This window comes from Bombina bombina, chromosome 2 (assembly GCF_027579735.1).
Source record: "Bombina bombina isolate aBomBom1 chromosome 2, aBomBom1.pri, whole genome shotgun sequence".
Classification (NCBI taxonomy): Eukaryota; Metazoa; Chordata; class Amphibia; order Anura; family Bombinatoridae; genus Bombina; species Bombina bombina.
The window spans coordinates 670,890,702-670,916,880 of NC_069500.1; the positions used below are offsets into that span (position 1 = coordinate 670,890,702).

At 36.4% G+C, this 26,179-nt stretch overlaps 1 protein-coding gene across 1 annotated transcript in view; it reads left to right on the forward strand.

Moving 5' to 3' along the window:
* CCDC171 (coiled-coil domain containing 171) overlaps positions 1-26,179 on the forward strand; it is an 849,190-nt gene that overhangs the window by 493,884 nt on the left and 329,127 nt on the right. Inside the window, 1 exon segment of the mRNA XM_053700001.1 lies at positions 23,193-23,338. Within this exon segment, the coding sequence (XP_053555976.1) occupies positions 23,193-23,338 (146 nt within the window).

The following is a 26,179-nucleotide window of genomic DNA, read 5'->3' on the forward strand; positions in this document are numbered from 1 at the left end:
ATTGATGTAATAATGGATATGTTCATTCAATAAAGCATTTAATTAATAAAAAAAAAAAAAAGAAAAGTGTCACAAATACTGGTCAAATATCACATTATTTAAAAACTATATAATATTAACTAAACAAATAAAAACTTCCAGTGGTAAAATAGAAAAAAAAATCTAAAACTTTTAAATGACTAACCCCAACAAGTGAAGTATGTTGGAAGACAATGTGAATAAATCCCTCTGATTTAAGCAGAAAGCTGTCAAAATGTTTTGCAGTGCCCAATTTACCAGACTATGGCTGGGGCAAAGCAGCCAAGGATATCTTTAAAATATGAAACAAATCAATATTTAAAAAAATATCTAAAGGAGAATAAAGGGACAGAAAATTATTATATTTTCCACTTAAAAAATGTGTACATCAAAAATATCCCATATTAATATTAACATGAGACAACCTTCAACTGTTGGTGTGTTCTACACCAGGGAATAGTATCCAATGGCTTCCTCTGGGGATAGATACGACCACCTTAGAATAGGCAGAACTAGACTGATTCACTTGTCTGTAATAGGATGATTTTTCTTAGTGTGTGAAAATATGTTTTGATTATGTTAGTGATATACACATAAATCAAGCGTTAAAGGGACACAAAAGTGAAAAAAGAAAATTCTGTAATGTATTTTGTTATTGCACTATTGACTGTGTGTGGTCAATGCATGCATAGAGGTTAAACCCATAGTTAAAGTCAGCTTCAGAGTAACCGTGCACTACTGGGATCTAGCTGAATATATCTGGTGAGCCAATAACAGGAGGCATATGTGTGTAGTCACCAGCTAGCTCTCAGTAGTGCACTGCTGTTCTTGAGCCTGTCTGGGTATGCATTTCAACAAAGGGGATACCAAGAGAATGCAAATTTGAAAAGAGAAATAAACTAAAATGTCTGTTAAAATTATACCATAAAAGTTTAATATACGCTATCCTTTTCTTACCTCAGTTTCTCTCCCCTGTTGTCCTCCCCTTGAACCTCCTTAGCTTGTAAGCCTACAAGCTCAGCCGTTTCATTGATGACATTCATGATAGGTGATTTACAACAGTGCAGCTCTTGGTAGGGCCCTCTACCAATTTTTTTCACTATAAATCTTACCTTTCCTATTATACCTATGTTTATAGCGCTGAAGAATCTGTTAGCGCTCTACAAATGACTGATAATAATAATTCTACAGAGGCTGCAGATTCAACTTATACCATTATTTTATGTATATAACATGGCGTGTAAGAAGGTTGTAAACAATTGTGTGTGTGTGTGTTTTCTTGTATCCAAACACTTTAATTAAAATAAGGTGTTATCTATAGGTGCCTCAGATTATGATTATATTACTTTGATGTGCACATAGGGGCTATACTCAAATAAACAGACATTTATTCACGCCAGGTTATTTTTGTTTTTTAAAAAGAGGGGCTTTTAAACTTTAAAACAATAGGTCTTGGGTCGCTATGCTTTTTTGATGGCCTATTATAAGCGCCTAGAGACCCCTCTTATTAAAAAAAAATATATATTAAGTTTTTAATAAAGGTTACAAACAATGTTTTGTGTTTTGTTTTTTTTTATAAACTCTATAGACCAATAAGAAGTGGTTATCCTAATATAATTCAGGACCTTTGGTTATATTTATATAACATTGATTTGCAGGTAGGGGCTCCTATAAGCATCTACTCAGATTGAAGGGACACTGAACCCAAATTTTTTATTTTGTGATTCAGATAGGGCATGCAAATTTAAGCAACTTTCTAATTTACTCCTATTAGCAAATGTTCTTCATTCTCTTGGTATCTTTATTTGAAAAGCAAGAATATAAGTTTAGATGCCGGCCCATTTTTGGTGAACAACCTGGGTTGTTCTTGCTGATTGGTGGATAAATTCCTCCACCAATAAACAAGTGCTGTCCAGGGTTCTGGACTTTCCTTTTCAAATAAAGATAGCAAGAGACCAAAGAAAAATTGATAATAGGAGTAAATTAGAAAGTTGCTTAAAATTGCATGCTCTATCTGAATCACAAAAGAAAAAATTTGGGTTCAGTATCCCTTTAATGCACAGCACTGCAGTGTTCATCTGGCGATTAAAATTCATATAGGGGCTTTATTTTAATGTGGGACTTATGGGATTTACAACATGGGGATCTCTAGGCCATTTTGATGGCCTGTTATAGTAATATGTATTAGAATGAATGTGTTTTTTGTATTATTATTATTTTTTTAATTAAATAAACGTTTTGATTTACATACCCATGACACACACCGTTTGAAAGAGCAGACAATTGCCTTTCAAACAGTGTTTCTAGATCTTAAGGGAGCTGAGATTGAGGGATTTAGATATTTATCAGCTCCCTTAAGCTCCTAGCTCTCTTCTGTTGGTTTTCTTTGTTAAAGAGTAATCGCAGGTAAAGTCAGGAGCGTGTATGTGTCTTTAGCCACCTGGCAGCAGTGCTTGCAACTATGTATAAAGGGACAGTCAAGTCCAAAAAAAACTTTCATGATTTAAATAGGGCATGCAATTTTAAACAACTTTCCAATATACTTTTATCACAAATTGTGCTTTGTTCTCTTGGTATTCTTAGTTGAAAGCTAAATCTAGGTAAGCTCATATGCTAATTTCTTAGACCTTGAAGGTCGGCTCTAATCTGAATGCATTGTGACATTTTTCTACCACTAGAGGGCATTAGTTCATGTATTTCATCTAGATAACATTGAGCTCATGCACGTGCATTTACAGAGGAGTGAACACTGATTGGCTAAAATGCAAGACTGTCAAAAGAACTGAAATAAGGGGGCAGTCTGCAGAGGCTTAGATACAAGGTAATCACAGAGGTAAAAAGTATATTAGTACAACTGTGTTGGTTATGCAAAACTGGGGAATGGGTAATAAAGGGATTATCTATCATTTTAAACAACAAAAATTCTGGTGTTGAAGCAAATTTGTGGTGGATAATGAAATCCACCAGGGAAGAATAGACATATAGCACTCTTGAGCTTTGGGTATATGTCTATAGCAACAAATTGCGATGTTAAAAACTATCTATTATTCACAACAGTTGATTTAGTTGGTGATTATAGAGGTATGAGGAAAAGAGATCATAAAATATAACTTTTATTTACATATTGATTAAAAAGGGGGGGGGGGAAACTCACAATTGAAAACACACGCAATGTGGACTCATGCATGAAATAATCTATTCTTTCTATATATTGAGTAACCCTTTATGATTAGGGATTAAAAAGACCACTATAAGAGTCTGGACTGAGGGCGATAATGGGAAAAGTGGGTTATCAGATGTACTGGTTGAAAGAGTACACGATTATGAGTATAATAGCATTATTTTGTGGGACCGATGTTCAAAATTATTCTGGTTGTGTGTCAAAAACTAAACAAGCATACATCCAATGTCTATGTAGTGTACTTGGTGATTAGACAAACTAGCTAAGGGCTAACTTGTATAGATTCGGTCTCTCTGCTGACCTTTGCAGTATATTTGCTGGTTAATAATATTATTAGTGTGGTGATATAGAAAATATATATATATATATATATATATATATATATATATATATATATATATATATATATATATATATACACTTTTTATGAAGTTGATTATAGGAGTAATGGATATATATATATATATATATAAAAATTCTATATCATTGAGTATAGTGTCACCACTTTATTTATTTATTGGTACACTAAATTAGTTGAAACAATAATAATATAAGTTAGACTTGCATTACAAGCTTCATTAATGTCTATATATATATATTAGTTGCATGCACATACAGGTAGTATGACTTTAAATGTTGCGGTTTGTGCCTGAAAGTATTTGTATTTATGTATGGATATATATATATATATATATATATATATATATATATATATATATATATATATATATATATATATATATATATATATTGGCAGTACTACGTATGTTTTATTATCTGTATATTGATCTCATGCAAATATTTAAGTATGGGTATTGCAACCAACGTTGTCTATGCAGAAAATTTTTGTGTTCTATCTGTACATTAATGATGGTGTTTTAATTATATCAAAATTGTGGTTTAAGTATCAGATATGATGTTTTTATACTTCAATATAATTGTAGTTGTTTTGTTAAAGAATAATATCCAACATTTGTATTGAGTGAACAATGTTGCAAGGCAATGTTGAATGTATGTTTAAAGGGACACTGTACCCAATTTTTTTTCTTTTGTAATTCAGAAAGAGCATGCGATTTTAAGCAACTTTCTAATTTACTCCTATTATCAATTTTTCTTCGTTCTCTTGCTATCATTATTTGAAAAAGAAGGCATCTAAGCTTTTTTTTTGGTTTCAGTACTCTGGACAGCACTTTTTTATTGGTGGATGAATTTATCCACCAATCAGCAAGGACAACCCAGGTTGTTCACCAAAAAATGGGCCGGCATCTAAACTTACATTCTTGCATTTCAAATAAAGATACCAAGAGCATGAAGAAAATTTGATCATAGGAGTAAATTAGAAAGTTGCTTAAAATGTCATGCTCAATCTGAATCACGAAAGAAAATTTTTGGGTACAGTATCCCTTTAATTCAACATATAGATTGTTTAAAGTTGTAATTCTAGCTGCAGTTTATATACTTTTGCATTAAGCTGATATAGTTATGCTGCTGTGCTAATAAACTTTTTATTGAAGTCAAATTGTATTGCAATACAAATATTTATTTGTATTGGTGTATGCTTATAGATTGTTTAAAGTTATAATTCAAGCTGCACTTTATATACTTTTGCATTACGCTGATATAGTCATGCTGTTGTGCTAATAAACTTTATGTTGAAGACAAATTATATTGCTATACACTTATTTATTTGTATTGGTGTATGTTTGTTGATGGATGCCTAATGGAGCTACAGTTCTGGCACCGTTAGTGAAATGTAAGTTATTAAATAAAACCTTTTTTGGATTTATAAATAAGGTCAATTGCTTTGCACACTCAGTCTTAGTTGTACAAGTATGTAATATTCAATAAGTGTGTTGACCTTAAGAAAAATAAAGTTAGTTCACTGCTAGCTTGCTATTTCAATATTAACTTGTTATGATTTTTAAGTAATCACCGGAATTGCAGTATAAATACTGCTATTTCAGTATTCTAGATATAAATGTAGCAATACTATGACTCCATTAGTAATTAACTTTTCTTTCATGTAATTAGCAAGAGTCCATGAGCTAGTGACGTATGGGATATACATTCCTACCAGGAGGGGCAAAGTTTCCCAAACCTCAAAATGCCTATAAATACACCCCTCACCACACCCACAATTCAGTTTTACAAACTTTGCCTCCGATGGAGGTGGTGAAGTAAGTTTGTGCTAGATTCTACGTTGATATGCGCTCTGCAGCAAGTTGGAGCCCGGTTTTCCTCTCAGGGTGCAGTGAATGTCAGAGGGATGTGAGGAGAGTATTGCCTATTTGAATGCAGTGATCTCCTTCTAAGGGGTCTATTTCATAGGTTCTCTGTTATCGGTCGTAGAGATTCATCTCTTACCTCCCTTTTCAGATCGACAATATACTCTTATATATACCATTACCTCTGCTGATTCTCGTTTCAGTACTGGTTTGGCTATCTGCTATATGTAGATGAGTGTCCTGGGGTAAGTAAGTCTTATTTTCTGTGACACTCCTAGCTATGGTTGGGCACTTTGTTTATAAAGTTCTAAATATATGTATTCAAACATTTATTTGCCTTGACTCAGAATGTTCAACTTTCCTTATTTTCAGACAGTCAGTTTCATATTTGGGATAATGCATTTTAATTTAACATTTTTTTACCTTAAAATTTGACTTTTTCCCTGTGGGCTGTTAGGTTCGCGGGGGCTGAAAATGCTTCATTTTATTGCGTCATTCTTGGCGCGGACTTTTTTGGCGCAAAAATTCTATTTCCGTTTCCGGCGTCATACGTGTCGCCGGAAGTTGCGTCATTTTTTGACGTTATTTTGCGCCAAAAATGTCGGCGTTCCGGATGTGGCGTCATTTTTGGCGCCAAAAAGCATTTAGGCGCCAAATAATGTGGGCGTCTTATTTGGCGCGAAAAAATATGGGCGTCACTTTTGTCTCCACATTATTTAAGTCTCATTTTTTATTGCTTCTGGTTGCTAGAAGCTTGTTCTTTGGCATTTTTTCCCATTCCTGAAACTGTCATTTAAGGAATTTGATCAATTTTGCTTTATATATGTTGTTTTTTCTCTTACATATTGCAAGATGTCTCACGTTGCATCTGAGTCAGAAGATACTACAGGAAAATCGCTGTCAAGTGCTGAATCTACCAAAGCTAAGTGTATCTGCTGTAAACTTTTGGTAGCTATTCCTCCAGCTGTTGTTTGTATTGATTGTCACGACAAACTTGTTAAAGCAGATAATATTTCCTTTAGTAAAGTACCATTGCCTGTTGCAGTTCCTTCAACATCTAAGGTGCAGAATGTTCCTGATAATATAAGAGATTTTGTTTCTGAATCCATAAAGAAGGCTATGTCTGTTATTTCTCCTTCTAGTAAACATAAAAAATCTTTTAAAACTTCTCTCCCTACAGATGAATTTTTAACTGAACATCATCATTCTGATTCTGATGATTCCTCTGGTTCAGAGGATTCTGTCTCAGAGGTTGATGCTGATAAATCTTCATATTTATTTAAAATGGAATTTATTCGTTCTTTACTTAAAGAAGTACTAATTGCTTTAGAAATAGAGGATTCTGGTCCTCTTGATACTAATTCTAAACGTTTAGATAAGGTATTTAAAGCTCCTGTGTTTATTCCAGAAGTTTTTCCTGTTCCTAATGCTATTTCTGCAGTAATTTCCAAAGAATGGGATAATTTGGGTAATTCATTTACTCCTTCTAAACGTTTTAAGCAATTATATCCTGTGCCGTCTGACAGATTAGAATTTTGGGACAAGATCCCTAAAGTTGATGGGGCTATTTCTACCCTTGCTAAACGTACTACTATTCCTACGTCAGATGGTACTTCGTTTAAGGATCCTCTAGATAGGAAAATTGAGTCCTTTCTAAGAAAAGCTTATCTGTGTTCAGGTAATCTTCTTAGACCTGCTATATCTTTGGCTGATGTTGCTGCAGCTTCAACTTTTTGGTTGGAAACTTTAGCGCAACAAGTAACACATCGTGATTCTCATGATATTATTATTCTTCTTCAGCATGCTAATAATTTTATCTGTGATGCCATTTTTGATATTATCAGAGTTGATGTCAGGTTAGTAGAGAAATTGTGGTTCCTTCATTATGTCCTAATCCTAAGAATTCTAAGGAGAAATCGTTGCATTCTTTGGATGTTGTTAGAGCTTTGAAATATTATGTTGAAGCTACAAAATCTTTTCGTAAGACTTCTAGTCTATTTGTTATCTTTTCCGGTTCTAGAAAAGGCCAGAAAGCTTCTGCCATTTCTTTGGCATCTTGGTTGAAATCTTTAATTCATCTTGCCTATGTTGAGTCGGGTAAAACTCCGCCTCAGAGAATTACAGCTCATTCTACTAGGTCAGTTTCTACTTCCTGGGCGTTTAGGAATGAAGCTTCGGTTGACCAGATCTGCAAAGCAGCAACTTGGTCCTCTTTGCATACTTTTACTAAATTCTACCATTTTGATGTATTTTCTTCTTCTGAAGCAGTTTTTGGTAGAAAAGTACTTCAGGCAGCGGTTTCAGTTTGAATCTTCTGCTTATGTTTTTCGTTAAACTTTATTTTGGGTGTGGATTATTTTCAGCAGGAATTGGCTGTCTTTATTTTATCCCTCCCTCTCTAGTGACTCTTGTGTGGAAAGATCCACATCTTGGGTAGTCATTATCCCATACGTCACTAGCTCATGGACTCTTGCTAATTACATGAAAGAAAACATAATTTATGTAAGAACTTACCTGATAAATTCATTTCTTTCATATTAGCAAGAGTCCATGAGGCCCGCCCTTTTTTTGTGGTGGTTATGATTTTGTATAAAGCACAATTATTCCAATTCCTTATTTTATATGCTTTCGCACTTTTTTATCACCCCACTTCTTGGCTATTCGTTAAACTGAATTGTGGGTGTGGTGAGGGGTGTATTTATAGGCATTTTGAGGTTTGGGAAACTTTGCCCCTCCTGGTAGGAATGTATATCCCATACGTCACTAGCTCATGGACTCTTGCTAATATGAAAGAAATGAATTTATCAGGTAAGTTCTTACATAAATTATGTTTTAGCGTATAGATATTCAGTTGTCGAAAGTAACATTTGTTTGTTTGGGATTGTTAAGTCACTCGTTCAGCTGTGTGTGTCACTGGCCCCCTAGAGATGCCAAAAAGCACATTCTGTAACTTTGGTTTTCTTTAAAATGCTGCAGTGTGTCGAAACCAGCTGTAGATTTTCAGCATTTGAAGAATGTGCTTTTTGGCATCTCTAGGTAATGCGAGACAAGCACAATTTTACACAGAAGCAAGTGGTCTTTATGTCCCTTTAAAAAAAAAACAAACAAAACAGGAAAAGCATTCATTATAAATAATGAATACGCATTGCAAAGTTGACATACTACCCGTAAATATGTACTTTATGGAGAATTACCTTTTGATTTATATTTTAATTGCCTATATGTTGATACTCTTGTTCCCTGGGGTCCTTTCATGGATGTATTATAACTAGTTAATTTACATACACCCTAATGCAAAACATAACATCTGCTCAAACTTTTCCTGTCCCTATTTTTTTTTTTGGTCTCAAAGTGTTTCAAAATCTTTTATTCTTTTTTTTTTTTTTTAAATAAAGTTTTAATTCCTTAAAGATTTGCATTCTTTTTTATCTTTTGGCTGTGAAGGATGAAGATAAGGCAGTGCTGAAATAACAGCTCAAGTGGATTGCGGAATTCATATCTCAGTGGCGTAGAGCACGAGATAAATCCCATCTTAGCTCACCTTGCCCTTCCTCATTTACAAGTCTCCTAAATAGTGGCCATCTCTTAATAATTTTCTTTTTTTTTCTTACTTAGTTCACATAATGCAAGTACTTTTTAATGTTATTCACTTTATCTGTGATGTACTATTCTAAACCCAGGATTCTGAGCTTTGGAAAAGAATAGAAAATGACTTGTATATTTTAAACCCAGTAACAGACATAATAACTTTTCAGGCAATAGTGCAAACAAACCTAGGCAATCTTATGTTATGTCTTTGGCCATTATTAATAAAGTATTTTTATATATTTATATGCTTATATCACATTTGATTGCAGCTACAGATTAAAATTAATTACTAATGAGGTATTTGTCACACTTCAAAAGTTTTTGTCTCTCATTGTCGCCTGATATTGCATCCATTGTGCTCCAGTTTGGGATTTCTACTTGCTTTCTTTGTGTGGTTTTATGTGCAATGCACTCCTGTTCCATACCTATACATATTTCATTTTGTTTATAGTTTGATTCTTGGTTATCTGTTACTGGGGGCTAAAATAGTGTTTGTTTCATTAAATGGACGTGATATTAAAAACTTAAACTTTTAGGATTCAGATAGACCATACAATTTTAAGACTACTGTTATCAAAAGTACTATGTTCTCTTTGTATCCTTGCTTGAAAAGCATATGCAAATATCTTCAATAGCAATGCACTACTGGGAGCTAGTTGGTGATTGGTGGCTACACACACATGTCCCTTGTCACTGGTTCACCAATTAGCTCTCAGTAGTGCATTGATGCATTGGAGCTGACTGTAACTGTGTTTAACCCCTTTGTCACTGGTTCACCAGATTTGTTCAGCGAGCTTCCAGTAGTGCATTACTGCTGTGGACCTCAGCTATTTGTTTAATCCTTTTGCAGTTGTATACAAGCAATAGCGCAATAATAAAGTGCTTTAACATATGTCCCTTCAATACAAGTTGTACAAATTATCATCAGAGTTAAAGGGACTGTATACTATAAATTTGTTTTTCCCTTAAAGGGACAGTCTAGGCCGAAATAAACTTTCATGATTCAGATAGAGCATGTAATTTTAAACAATTTTCCAATTTACTTTTATCACCAATTTTGCTTTGTTCGCTTGGTATTCTTAGTTCAAAGCTTAACCTAGGAGGTTCATATGCTAATTTCTTAGACCTTGAAGGCCACCTCTTTCAGAATGCATTTTAACAGTTTTTCACCACTAGAGGGTGTTACTTCACGTATTTCATATAGATAACACTGTGCTCGTGCACGTGAAGTTATCTGGGAGCAGGCACTGATTGGCTAGACTGTAAGTCTGTCAAAAGAACTGAAATAAAGGGGCAGTTTGCAGAGGCTTAGATACAAGATAATCACAGAGGTTAAAAGTATATTATTATAACTGTGTTGGTTATGCAAAACTGGGGAATGGGTAATAAAGGGATTATCTATCTTTTAAAACAATAACAATTCTGGTGTAGACTGTCCCTTTAATGTGTTTACAATTACTTTTTTTTTTTTACCAGTTGCAGAGTATAACATGTATGAGATTTGCTTTTTTAAGGCTTATTTGTGTATATGAATTAGCTGATTTTGTGTTTTGAAACCATAACCTAATAAAATGGGTTGAGCTTGTAGGTATAATCAGATCTCACTACTTTATTACATTGTATACATATACCTGCTTTATCTTATATCTGTCCATAAAACAATCATCAATACTTGGAGAGAAAAATGGAAAATTAACATTTTATTACCTTATCTCTTCTATAACCCACTGGGAGTGTAATTTCTTCTACTGGCTGTGTTAACACAGCTTGGCCACAGGATGGGTGGGGATACCACAGGCTAAATAAACAATTTCAAATGCCAATATAAGGGTAATGGAAATGCACTCCAGCAGGTAAAGTGGATCATTGGGAACAAATTAAAGGGGATAAAATGTTTGACTAAACTGTCCCTTTAAACTCTGCACTGGTTGTGTTAAGGCCTGTGCTATATTGTATTATTTCTTTCTTTTCACTTTTAGACTAGAAAGTTTGCCCTATTACCATTTTGTAGCTTCTCTCTTTTTTCTTGAGTAAAATTGTTGTCAATATTGTTTTTGGTATGAAAAATGTTTATCTGCATTCTGATTTTAATTCAGTTAAACAACAAAATATTTGAATGTAATAATATTCTCTTACAGTCTACAGTGAAAATAAGTTAACTGTGTAAAATAAAGTGTGTTTAACAAAATATACATTTTGTGACATGCGACATTGAAGCAATGAAGCTGTGGTCATAGCTAAACACAGCCTGGTACTAAAATGCATTCCAAAAGGAGGAGGGGGTTGTGTATAAGTGAAGCTGTGGGTTGTTATAAGTGAAGCTGTAATTCTAGAAATTACTAGAAAGTGACTGTAATCAAAAACATCCATATTGTCTCTTGTAATGTTTGTTTAAGCGATTCCGTTAGACCAAGAGCAACTATATGTATCAAAATTGGATTAGGCTATTCAATCCAGTTTTCAATTATTGTACTTCATTATTTTATTTTGTTTAATACATAATTGGAGATTAACTTAAGCAGTCAATTAGTCTGCATACAATATTGCACAGTTCCTAAAACATCAGTTAAAGGGACATAATACTCATATGCTAAATCACTTGAAACTGATGCAGTATAACTGTAAAAAAATATCACCTGAGCTTCTCTATGTAAAAAAGGAAGATATTTTACCTCGCAATTTCCTCAGCTCAGCAGAGTAAGTTCTGTGTAAAAAGTTATACTCAGCTGCTGCCCAGCTGCAGGTAAAAAATAAATAAATGAAGAAATGAACTGCAGCCAATCAGCATCAACAGTGCTGAGGTCATGAACTCTTTTACTGTGATCTCATGACATTTCACTTAACTCTCATGAGATTTAATTGTAAACTTCCTTAAAGGGCCATAATACCCAAATGTTGAAACACTTGAAAGTGATGCAGCATAGCTGTAAAAAGCTGACTAGAAAATATCACCTGAACATATCTATGTAAAAAAGAAAGATATTTTACCTCAAAAGTTTCTCAGTAGCCACATCCCATTGTAAAGGACTTCTAACAACAAATCAGTATGTCTGTCCCGGGACAGCGGAAAGAGCGAGCATTTGTGCACACTCATCGTATTTCCCTATTCAGTGTAAGGAAGTTTACAATAAAATCTCATTTCTTCATTTATTTATTTTTTTACCTGCAGCTGAACAGCAGCTGAGTATAACTTTTTACACAGAACTTACTCTGCTGAGCTGAGGAGATTGTGAGGTAAAATATGTTCCTTTTTTACATAGAGATGCTCAGGTGATATTTTCCTGTCAGCTTTTTACAGTTATACTGCATCAGTTTCAAGTGATTTAGCATGAGTATTATGTCCCTTTAAGCTGCTTAGAAGTCCTTTACAATGGCATATGGCTACTGAGAAATTTTTGAGGTAAAATATCTTTCTTTTTTACATAGAGATGTCCAGGTGATATTTTCCTGTCAGCTTTTTACAGCTATGCTACATCACTTTCAAGTGTTTAAACATTTGGGTATTATGGCCCTTTAAATGTTTAATAAATCGCTGTTGACAAGAATGTTTCTGGACAGTTAGAGAATTACTATTTTGATCAGGATAGGCTGGGACACCAACTGAAAGGGGGAAAAGGAGCAAACCCTCCCCTGCATTTGAAAAGACACCTTACACAATCCGGAACAAGAAGAGGTCTGTAGACTTGAGTCTACATCTGATGCTTTGGGGCATGGTTAGGAGTCTTAAAATCAGCACAATGTTATAAAAAAATTGCAAAACTATACATTGTTAGAAAAACACTCCCAGATGGGCTATATAAATGGATCATCTACAAAAAATTTAGGCAAAGAAAAATCTAGTGTACGGTGTCTCTTGTCTCCATGCATAGTCCAAATTGAATCTACTTATCCTACTGTATCAAAGTTTTATGGCAGAAACTATATCTTTACAAGTCACCAAGCCCACATTTTGCATGACCGTGACCAAAATAAACAATCCAGCTTTTCTTAAAAATGTTAATTAGTAACACAACTGATAAAGAATACATATACAAAATATATCCAAAGGATTAAAGGGACAGAAAACATAAAAAAAACTAATGTTACATAATTCTGCACATAGCTTGAAAAAAACAAAAGATTTTAGAGTTTTTAGCCCCCAAATTTATATTCACCTTGTTTTCTCTGCAGGCCCTTCTAATCAGATCCCTTTTTCAAAAGCAATTCATGTCTCGGTCTCTAGTCACAGCGTGCCCGATGCGCTATTGAACTAAATTTGGCGCTCTCTGGTCTGGTAGCGGGAGCATGTTACATTTTGTTTAATAGCACGATCGGGCGCACTGTGATTAGCTAACAAGGCCATGAATTGCTTTTTAAAAGAAGACCTGATAAACAGATCCTGGAGAGGAAACAAGGTAAGTATAACGTTGGGTGCTGAAAACTCTCAAATATTTTGTTTTCTCTTGTAAGATGTATCGAGTCCACGGATTCATCCTTACTTGTGGGATATTCTCCTTCCCTACAGGAAGTGGCAGAGAGAGCACCCACAGCAGACCTGTCTATATAGCTCCCCCCTTAGCTCCACCCCCCAGTCATTCTATCTGCCTGCTTAACTGCTTGGAAGGGCAAAGAGCTATGTGGTGACAAAAACGTTAGTTTTTTATTTCTCAAGCAAAAGTTTATTATTTTAAATGGTACCAGTGTGTACTATTTACTCTCTGGCAGAAAAGGGATGAAGATTTCTGCAAGGAGGATGATGATCTTAGAACTTTGTAACTAAGATCCACTGCTGTTCTCACAAGGCCTGAAGAGTACTGGAAAGCTTCATTTATGAGAACGGTTTGCAGGCTAAGCTGCATATGAGGTATGTTCAGTCTATATTTTTCTAGACAGACTGTGTTAATTCTAGAAAAGGCTGGCAATATCCCCATGAGGGAAGGGAAAGCTGTATTCAGACACTTTGATAGGAATTTCAGCTTGCTTGAAGGGCTCATTAGTTACTGGTGACACTGTTAGGAAAAAACGTTTTTTATTCAGTGAAAATTATAACGTTTTTCGAAGGGACTAAAGGGGTCATTGTAGCTTGTTTTTTGAGTTTTATAACTCACATGGTTAATTAGGAGACACTCTGGTGTTTCTCTGATAGGCCTCAAAACATCGAGTGAGGTGGGAGGGGCCTATTTTCGCGCCTCTGTTGCGCAGTTTCTTTTCCTCTGAGACATCTAACTGCTTCTCCTGAGGTTCCTGCTTTCTTTGAGGGCTGTAAAAGAAGTTTTTTCCCCCACAAATCGTTCTGAAGGGCAGGTAGGAGCCACAGCAGAGCTGTGGCAAAGTGCTGAAAGTCTTTTTTACCGGTTTTGATGTTTTTTCAACCCGGTTTTGCCATTAAGGGGTTAATTGTTTATTTGCATAGCTGTGCAAAGTCATTAAGCCTTTATTATGCTACTGTAAAAAATTCGTTAAGTTTACTACTTTTTTACACTGTTTTGCAGAATTTGTGCAGCTTTTTTTCTCTTAAAGGCACAGTACTAAGTGTTATTTACTTTGATTACAGTGTTTTCCAAGCTTGCTTGTTACATTACTACCCTGTTTAACATGTCTGACACCAAGGAAAATCCTTGTTCAATATGTTTGGAAGTCATTGTGGCAACCCCTCTTAGAATGTGTCCCAATTGTACTGATATGTTTATAAACTATAAAGAACATATATTAGCACTTAAAAATAGAGCAATAGATGATTCTCAATCAGAAGTAAATGAGGGTTCGCCATCTAGCTCTCCCCAAGTGTCACAACCAGTAACGCCCGCACAAGTGACGCCAAGTACCTCTAGTGCATCAAATTCTTTTACTTTACAAGACATGGCCACAGTTATGAATACAACCCTCACAGGTTTTATCTAAACTGCCTGGTTTACAAGGAAAGCGGGACAGCTCTGGGTTTAGGAAAAATGCTGAGCTGTCTGACGTTTTAGTAGCCGTATCTGATATGCCCTCACAATGCTCTGAAGTAGGGGTGAGATTTGTTATCTGAGGGAGAAATTTCTGACTCAGGAAAGACGCTTCCTCAGACAGATTCTGATATGACGGCCTTTAAATTTAAGCTTGAACACATCCGCTTATTGCTCAGGGAGGTATTAGCGACTCTAGATGATTGTGACCCTATAGTGGTTACAGAGAAATTGTGTAAAATGGATAAATACTTAGAGGTTCCTGTTTACACTAATGTTTTTCCAGTCCCTAAGAGGATTGTGAATATTATTACTAAGGAGTGGGATAAACCAGGTATTCCGTTCTCTCCCCCTCCTGTTTTTAAGAAAATGTTTCCTATATCAGACACCATGTGGGTCTCGTGGCAGACAGTTCCTAAGGTGGAGGGAGCTATTTCTACTCTGTCTAAGCGTACAACTATACCTATCGAAGACAGTTGTGCTTTCAAAGATCCTATGGATAAAAAATGAAAGGGTCTCCTGAAGAAAATTTTTGTTCATCAGGGTTTTTCTCTCCAACCTATTGCGTGCATTGTTCCTGTAACTACTGCAGCTGCTTTCTGGTTTGAGGCTCTAGAAGAGGCTCTTCAGATGGAGACTCCATTAGAGGAGATTATGGTCAGAATCAAGGCCCTTAAGTTGGCTAATTCTTTTATTACAGATGCTGCATTTCAACTGGCTAAATTAGCGGCAAAGAATTCAGGTTTTGCCATTTTAGCACGCAGGGTGTTATGGCTTAAATCCTGGTCTGCTGATGTGTCATCTAAATCTAAACTTTTGAACATCCCTTTCAAAGGAAAGACCCTATTCGGGCCTGAACTGAAAGAGATTATTTCAGACATCACTGGAGGGAAAGGTCATGCCCTTCCTCAGGATAGATCAAATAAGATGAGGACCAAACAAAAAATTTTTTGTCCCTTTCGGAACTTTGAGTGGTTCCATTTCAGCTTCCTCTGCTGCAAAGCAAGAGGGGAATTTTGCCCAATTCAAGATCCAGGCTTGGAACAAGGGTAAACAGGCCAAGAAACCTGCAACTGCCTCTAAGACAGCATGAAGGGGTAGCCCCCGATCCGGGACCGGATCTAGTAGGGGGCAGACTCTCTCTCTTCGCTCAGGCTTGGGCAAGAGATGTTCACGATCCCTGGGCTTTAGGAATTGTGTCCCAGGGATATCTTCTGGAATTCAAAGACTCCCTTCCAAGGGGGAGATTTCATATTTCTCGATTGTCTGCAAACCAGACAAAGAGAGAGGCGTTCTTACGCTGTGTAGAAGATCTACATACCATGGGGGTGATCCGCCCAGTCCCAAAAGAGGAACAGGGGCTAGGGTTCTACTCAAACCTGTTTGTGGTTGCCAAAAAAGAGGGAACTTTCAGACCAATCTTGGATCTAAAAATTCTAAACAAGTTCCTCAAAGTTCCATTATTCAAGATGGAGACCATTCGGACTATTCTGCCTCTGATCCAGGAGGGTCAATATATGACTACCGTGGACTTAAAGGATGCGTATCTACACATCCCTATTCACAGAAATCATCATCAATTTCTCAGATTTGCCTTTCTAAACAGGCATTACCAGTTTGTGGCTCTTCCCTTAGGGTTGGCCACAGCTCCAAGAATTTTCACAAAGGTGCTAGGGTCCCCTCTGGCGGTTCTGTGACCTCGGGCATAGCATTGGCGCCTTATCTAGACGACATCTTAATTCAGGCGTCGACTTTTCAGCTAGCCAAGTCTCACACGGACATTGTGTTGGTTTTTCTGAGATCTCACGGGTGGAAGGTGAACATAAAAAAAAAAAAAAAAAAAAAAAGTTCTCTCTTCCCTCTTACAAGAGTTTCCTTTCTAGGGACTCTGATAGATTCGGTAGAAATGAAACTATTTCTGACGGAGGTCAGAAAATCATAACTCTTAACCACTTGCCGAACTCTTCATTCCATTCCTCGGTCATCAGTGGCTCAGTGTATGGAGGTAATCGGACTCATGGTAGCGGCAATGCACATAGTTCCTTTTGCCCGCCTACACCTCAGACCAATGCAACTATGCATGCTCAAACAGTGGAATGGGGATTATGCAGATTTATCTCCTCAACTGCATCTGGACCAGGAGACCAGAGATTCTCTTCTCTGGTGGTTGTCTCAGGACCACCTGTCTCAGGGAATGTACTTCCACAGGCCAGAGTGGCTCATTGTAACGACAGATGCCAGCCTGCTAGGCTGGGATGCAGTCTGGAACTCCCTGAAAGTACAGGGCTTATGGTCTCGGGAGGAATCCCTTCTTCCGATAAACATTTTAGAACTGAGAGCGCTATTCAATGTGCTTCAGGCATGGCCTCAGCTTGCTGCAGCCAAATTCATCAGGTTTTAGTCGGACAACATCACGTCTGTAGCTTATATCAATCATCAAGGAGGAACAAGGAGTTCTCTAGCGATGATGGAGGTAACCAAAATAATCCGATGGGCAGAGGATCACTCTTGCCATCTCTCAGCAATCCACATTCCAGGAGTACAGAACTGGGAGGCGGATTTTCTAAGTCGTCAGACTTTTCATACGGGGGAGTGGGAACTCCATCCGGAGGTATTTGCTCAGCTGATTCAGCTATGGGGCACACCAGAATTGGTTCTGATGGCGTCTCATCAGAATGCCAAACTTCCTCGTTACGGGTCCAGGTCCCGGGATCCCAAGGCGGTACTGATAGATGCTCTAGCAGTGCCTTGGTCCTTCAATCTGGCCTATGTATTTCCACCGTTTTCTCTCCTTCCACGTCTGGTTGCCAGAATCTAGCAGGAGAGAGCCTCAGTGATTCTGATAGCACCTGCGTGGCCACGCAGGACTTGGTATGCAGACCTAGGGGGCATGTCCTCGGTTCCACCGTGGACCCTGCCAATGTGGCGGGACCTTCTAATCCAAGGTCCGTTCACGCATCCAAATCTAGTTTCTCTGCGTCTGGCTGCTTGGAGATTGAACGCCTGATTCTATCAAAGCGAGGGTTCTCTGAGTCGGTCATTGATACCCTGATTCAGGTTAGAAAACCTGTCACCAGGAAGATCTATCATAAGATTTGGCGCAAATATCTTTATTGGTGTGAATCCAAAGGTTACTCGTGGAGTAAGATTAGGATTCTTAGAATATTGTCTTTTCTCCAAGACGGTTGGGAGAAGGGATTATCAGCTAGTTCTCTAAAAGAGCAAATATCTGCTACTTAAACGTTTGGTCAGAATTAAGCCTATATTTCAGCCTGTTGCTCCGCCTTGGAGCCTAAACTTAGTCCTTAGAGTTCTTACAGGGTTCCGTTTGAACCTATGCATTCCATAGATATTAAGCTTCTATCTTGGAAAGTTTTGTTTTTAGTTGCTATCTCTTCGGCTCGAAGAGTTTCTGAGCTATCTGCTTTACAGTGTGATTCCCCTTATCTTATTTTCCATGCAGATAAGGTGGTTTTGCGTACCAAACCTGGGTTCTTCCTAAGGTTGTTTCTAATAAGAATATCAATCAAGAGATTGTTGTTCCTTCACTGTGTCCTAATCATTCATCAAAGAAGGAACGTCTGTTGCACAATCTTGATGTGGTTTGTGCTTTAAAGTTCTACCTACAAGCAACCAAAGATTTCCGTCAAACATCTTCATTGTTTGTTGTTTATTCTGGTAAGCGGAGAGGTCAAAAGGCTACGGCTACCTCTTTCCTTTTGGCTGAAAAGCATCATCCGTTTGGCCGATGAGACTGCTGAACAGCAGTCTCCTGAAAGAATTTCTGCTCATTCTACTAGAGTTGTGGCTTCCACATGGGCCTTTAAAAATGAAGCTTTTGTTGAACAGATTTGTAAAGCGGCGACTTGGTCTTCGCTTCATACTTTTTCCAAATTTTCCAAATTTGATACTTTTGCTTCTTCGGAGGCTATTTTTGGGAGAAAGGTTCTACAAGCAGTGGTGCCTTCCATTTAAGGTCCCTGTCTTGTCCCTCCCTTCATCCGTGTCCTAAAGCTTTGGTATTGGTATCCCACAAGTAAGGATGAATCCGTGGACTCAATACATCTTACAAGAGAAAACATAATTTATGCTTACCTGATAAATTTATTTCTCTTGTGATGTATCGAGTCCACGGCCCGCCCTGTTTATTGAGACAGGCATATATATATTTTTATTTTTAAACTTTCAGTCACCACTGCACCCTATAGTTTCTCCTTTTTCTTCCTAGCCTTCAGTCAAATGACTGGGGGGTGGAGCTAAGGGGGGAGCTATATAGACAGCTCTGCTGTGGGGGCTCTCTCTGCCACTTCCTGTAGGGAAGGAGAATATCCCACAAGTAAGGATGAATCCGTGGACTCGATATATCACAAGAGAAATAAATTTATCAGGTAAGCATAAATTATTTTTTTTCAAGCTGTTGCTAAGATAATGTTACATAATTCTCTACTATGTGCAGAATTATGTAAAATATTTTTTTTACGTTAACTGTCCCTTTAATATTGAAGGGACACGAAAATTAAACTTTTCTGATTCTAATAGTGTATAATTATAAAAAGAAAAATTCCACTTTAGGAACATGTACTAAATGGTAGCAACTTTTGCAATATTGCTTGCAACAATTTTATCTGTATAGTTGCACCTGTGCCTACCTCAGTATGTTTTATATGGAAAGGAGCTCTGTTTCAACAAAGGATACTAGGAGAAAATAGAAGTGAATTGGAAAGGTGTTTAAAACCTGTAGTTTAATTTTGACTAAAATGTCCCTTTTAATATGTCTTCTGTTATAATGGATGGAGTTGTTTGGTGCTAAAAAGCTTAACTTGTGGAGATAACAGATTCTTTTTATATATTTATTGGTTAGTTTGACCTCATTGCACTGAAGTATTAGTAAGGTGCTGTGTGCCTCATCAATGGTAGCTAAATAGTGTACATTTATTTTGAGTCACTGAATATGACTAAAATACAAAATCCTACAACCAGGTCCTGTTGTGTATATTTTAAATCATCTATTATATGTCAGGTAATAATACAAAAAATGTATAAATTGTCCAAATATATTCAGGACACTATCAGCTTTTGATTTTTTTTTCCCTTCACTTATTGTAAATAATAAAACTCAGAAATCCAAATATTGCCTGTGCTATGGATTAAGAGAAATATCTCAAGGCTGTGCTGCTGTGATAACTGAACCCGAAGTGACCTTTCCCAGACACAATTACAGAGCTGTGTGTTTTTTCCTTTAATTTCATCAGGGGTTTAATTAGTATACAAATAAAACTTCCCTTATCTTCCTTCTACCTAATTGGCTTGTCTTTTGCTTCTATGTGAAGTATGTGAGAGCGGACTGTAATTAGGCTGACCACGTTAACCTTTTTTTTCTTATTTTCTTTACCCCACCCTTTTAAAACCCGTAGTTGCCTGAAGGCCTGAAAACAGATCTTTGGATTATTTCTGTGAAATTACTATTACTGTCCTTAAGGCATTCTGCTATAAAAAAAGAAGCCCTGGGTTCTATAGTTCCCACTGCCTAGCAGAATCATCATTCTAACCCCCAATAAATGTTTATTGATTACTTCACAAGTCTACGTTCAGCCTGCAAACAGCTTAATATCTAGTGACAGTCTGGCGAGTTCTCCAAGTAATTAGAGCAGAGCTTTGGGGAAACAATTAGGAACAGAGTTATTAAACTTGATTTATCCTACTCTCTCTAGAACAGTTTCCTGGATCTGAGACTATCACAGAACTCCACTTGTTAAAAATCAAGCAGCCAAGCCTGACTCTTATTACTGCTCTTTCTTGCTTTGTCACCTGCATCAAAATGTTAATATATTTTATGTCTTCTCAGTGATTAATAGACAATATTATGTGTGTTGTTTCCTCTGTGATAACTTGGGAATTGTCTAATTGGTTTGGCATTGAAGGAGTGAACGTTTTACATTTATATTGTTCATCAATAAAAATTTCTAACAATTTTAATTTGTTCAAATTAAGGACTAATAAAGCTGCAAATGACATTTTATTCCCCCAATCAATGTTTAATTACGTGTATTAAAACAATGTTACAGTGTAGTTTCATTATTTATTTTGCATGGTTTTCCTGTAAATTGCCTTTTTTTTTCTTTTCTTCTTTTTTCACTGTCCCCACAAAAGAAGCTAGAGTGAATCTTGCAATGTACAAAATAATTAATTTAATGTATTAATAATTATATATTAATTAACTAGCATACAGTATTAGGATAGTTCTTAGTATCAGGGCAGGACATATCAAGAGTTCCCTAGCAAATCATGTCATGTGATGCAGGTGTGTGGGACCCAACAGCTTCCCTGGAACTCAGAAGGTCTGAATCTTGGTGTATGCAGCATATGGTGTTTCTACGTAACTTTAATAAATCCCAAACTGTGTAGTCAATTCTATATAAAATAAGTACTTTGGTATTAAGTGAACAAATATGTTATTGAGAAATCACTTGGTTGAATAATTAACTAATTTTTTATCTTTAAGGTGTTTAAACTCATTTCTTCAGTGGTTTAAGCTGAACTTGGTTGGCTCCTATATAGGCCTTATTTTTTTATTTATTTTTTTTTAAACCTTTTTTTGTTTTTTTACACTATTATGAGCAGGCCTCCAAAAATTGTTTGAATTTATGAGAGTCCACAATCCATTTTTTCGGATAGGCCTTATTTTTAAGTGACATTGAACCTATATTTTTTCTTTTGTGATTTGAGGCAGCGTATGCAATTTAAAAAAAATAAAAAAATAAATTTGCTTCTATAATCTAAATTACTTCATTGATATTCTTTGTTGAAGAGATATCTAGATAGGTAGCGTGCACATTTCTGGAGCAGTACATAAAAGAAAACACAGCTGCCACCTACTGTTATTGCAAATGTTTAACATATTTATAAAATTGCTGCATTATATTGCTCCGGGCACGTGCATTCTACTTCACTTTCCTACCTGTTTTTTTTTTTTTTTGTAACAAAGTAGAACAAGAGAACAAAGTAAATTTGATAATAGCAGTAAACTGGAAGTTTTTTTTTAAACTTTACACTCTATCTGAATCATTAAATATGTTTTGAGGGGGTTTCTGTCTCTTTAACATGCCCATGGTGACTTGCTCCTATTCATACTCCATTTTGTTGCACTACTTTGTCACTGAAGGGAAGGCAAAGGGACACTAAACGTGAAATAAATTAAACATAGTAGGAAGACTGTGTGCATTAAAGTCTTGATTGAGCTATACATTAATCTAGCTGCAAAATGTAAAAGAAAAATATAATTTTGATAACGTGTGTTAGAAGGCTCCACCAGCCGCCCCAATACTGCACGGTTTTTGTTTCTTAAGGTCATAAGCAGATGGCAAACCAATGATAATGCTACCGCCCCCAGTTTCTCTTCATAACCAGTACGCTTCTGATTTTTTCCGACCAGACATGCTGCACATGCGGAGTCACAACTTTCCATCGTGTTGAGGAAATCAACTGCACGTGCGCAGCATATCTACTCGGGGAACCCGGGCAGACTGCATAATACTGTAATATGTATAATAGTAAAGGTAATGGAGTGGGCGATAGCCTTCTTATTGGCTGGACTGCCCACAGCTGATTTTGGAAAAAAATGCAGGCTTGATGGAAGCTGTGGGAGCTTTCTAGGACAACTTATCAAAGGTATTTTTATCTTGTTACTGGCTACAATTACTTTATAGCTCATTAAAAATTTTAAGGGATAAACTGCATATTGTTTACCAATATCATGTTCACTATCCCTGTAACCTATATTAGTTATAAACCAACACAAACAGCATTCATTATCTGTTAATTTATTGGGATTTTTAAATTACACATGTTTAATAAAGCATTTTAATATTTTGTTCAGAAAATAAGAGAAAAGGGTATTGTAGTGGTTTGATGTGGGAGTGATGTATGTCTATGCAGTTCTCTGGCAGGTGTTTTATTCATCTGTGCATACCGTAGAGATGTCAATAAATGAAGCTGGCTGATAATATTTTACAGAGAGAATTCACAATATAAAACAGCAAATGAACTGCTTCTAGCAGAAGAGTGGCAATACATAAACAAAACAAACAAAACTTTTGGTAACACATTTGTAAAACCTGGGTGCATAATAGCCAAAAACCACTTCACAGTCAGTCTGTATTCTTCTTTGTTTAATAGCCCATGGCATAAATTGAAGTTATGCATGCACCTTGACAAGTAACTGTGCTTTCTTCTTCATTCTCTTCCTACTTGTAGGGTCTCTCCGAGGCAAAGCTGGAGCTGCGAAGAAAAGATCAATCTTTGCGTCAGCTGAACAGACAACTTACCCAGCTGGAGCAGGACAAGCGTCGGATAGAAGAGAGCATCCAGGAGGCTGAGATTGCCCTGCACAAGGCAGCAAAGTGAGCACTGAGACCTCTGGGAGATCACTTAAAACATACAAGAGATCAATTTGTACTTTCATGCAGAGGGCTTTAGCTCAGGATAGCACAACCTTAGAAAACAAAAGTACAACTGCCTTTTGATATCCTTTGAAAACTCACTGATACAACCTCAGAAAGGCAACTCCCCAGTTTGATAAACTGAATATGTTGTGGAAAACTTCAGGAATAATGCCTGTAACCCAGAATCATAATTTCCCTGCATGTTCGCATTCTTGTGTTAAAAGTACCTTGCTTTTTAATGATCTGAAACTTTACCAGAATTACCTGACTTAAAGGGACATTGTAATGCATCATTTACATTGTCTAGTTAGAGCACCACTGATCATAGCTATTTATGGGCCAGATTATTAAATCAAGAGGATAAATGCAAGGCGTATAGAGTGCTAAAACTGCTTGCAGAAGATCCATACTGCCTCCATTTTTCGGACTGAAATTTCAAGTAGTCGGTTAATTTTTTTTGTGTCTCACAAAAATGTTGTGAGTAGTAGCACTAGCACAAGCAAAGTAGTATATATTAGCACAATGTCTAGAGAGGGCACAAAACAGAAATTAATCCAAAAATAATAAATGTCCATAACTAATGCCCACTGTGCCACCATTAATGCCTAAACTGCTAGACCCCCATCTACCTAACGTCTATCAAGCCCTAAACTGGCACAACTCCCGATTGCATTAACCCCATGTCGCTAAAACCCTCTAACTGCTATTAACCCCCTAATCACTACAACCCTCAACACTAAAAATCATCTTCTGCTATTAACCCCTTGCTGTTACTGTGGGAGACTGTGCTATGGTATGTGATAGTATAAGTATGTCCAATAGTTATCCAGTTACATTGGAACAGAAGGATGAGTGAAGGTGAGCAAAAGCTAACCAAACATTTGCTAACATTTGCTGTGTATCATTATAGTCAGTCAGGGGACAATGGTAAATAAATAAACAATGTTTACGAGATCTGCTAAACCCAAGAATAGTAGTAGATATATATTCTGTACTTTCCTATATTCTACATGCATTGTGTGATGTCATCTTTAAACACACAGTCAAGATTAGTCTTTTGCCATAACCCTCAATGATAAAACCTCCAGACTCCCATTAGTAGACATCCACTTCTCTATTACCCGCTAACTGATAGACCCTCCCCCCCATTGGAAAACTTCCTGCCTTCCTAATACCTGGGGACAGCAAATCAATATTTTAGAACCCTGAAGGGCCACATATTAATTTATTGATATTAAACACACAAGTAATATATTTATTTATTAAATATCTACAGTACCACAGTGCCAGATTTAGGTAATGTTGCAGGGTACCCTCTGTCTGCTGATATCCCCTTCAGAGGGCTCATTTGAGTTTTCCCACCAACCAGAAGTCCATAAAGCACACTTTTTAGTTCTGGTTCTGGGACCACAAAAACCACGGCACACATTCTCAGTTCTACTTTTTCCCTGGGGCCACAAAAACTAGTGCAAAAGGCTCTTTAAAAGTTTGAATTAAAATAATTTTAAAATGATATCTATTGATAAAATATTTGCTTCTATTTCATTCAGATGTTTAACCTCCCATTACCCGGTCTTCTACACCTTCTTTTCTGTTTATCATAAAATTAGACATAAAATTGGTATAGCCTTTTATAAAGCATGAGCATGGACAAGAAGCTAAAGGTTCTGGACGTATGCACTTACAAAGCAGAGGTTTTTTTTATAATAAAAGGAAGTACTTGTATAATACATGCTATTGCAGTACAGCTAGTAGACACATTAATGTGTATGGATTATTGTTTAGTCATTATAAGGATTATGTTGCCATATGTCCAAGAAATTTGTCTGTAACACGTATAGCTTAAAAAAAAGGATATTCACATGATTATAGTTGCCCATATCTCACGTTGTCTGTTGTCTAAACTTGTGGCATCTGACTTTTATTTTATTTAAAGCAGCATTAAACTGAACATGTTATCTCCCCATAAAATGCTTTTTAAAGGGGCAGGAAACATCTTTTAATAAGATTTTTCTGCAACCTTTCACTAAATTAAGATATTAGATGACTGTGAAAATGGTTTGATCAACACTTTGTTTGCTGCAATTTTTTTTTCAAATATCTAAACTTTACTCCACATTTGCCTCATTTGGAGAAGACAACCTATGAGACAAGGTTAGGTTTTTTTTTCAAATATCTAAACTTTACTCCACATTTGCCTCATTTGGAGAAGACAACCTATGAGACAAGGTTAGGTTTGTCATGTCTGCCGTGTGCTCTTTAAATTCTTACAACATAAAAACCCATAGTTTTACAGCAAAAGTGGACAAACACGATGATGAAACTTTATTGCACTCATTTTTATTAGACACAATTAAGCATTTTTATATTACAATTTCATGTTTTTTTCAGGAAAATAAAACAACATTGCAGTATACATTTGTTTTTTATTTGTTTGCTATTGTTGTAAAATACCTCTGAAACGTGTGGTGGTTCCACTCCCTCCAGACAGGCTGGAGTTCCTCCATCATAGTAGAAATGTATCTAAGCCATCAACATTCTACACAGTAATTGGTTAGTTTAGAGCACAAGTTCAGCTATATCTGTCCTTAATTGGCCACAGGGAAGGAGATCAGGAAAATAGATTCTACCAGGTGTAACGCATGAACTATTGTTAATTTGCAAAGCCTTGTAAATGGTGTTGGCACCACAACAGGGGAGAGTGTTACATTATTTTTAAACATTTCCAATTTGCTGAGAGTTGTTGTGAGTTTAATGTCCCTTAAATTCAATTAAAGCTTCTGTCTAGCCTAGTAAAAG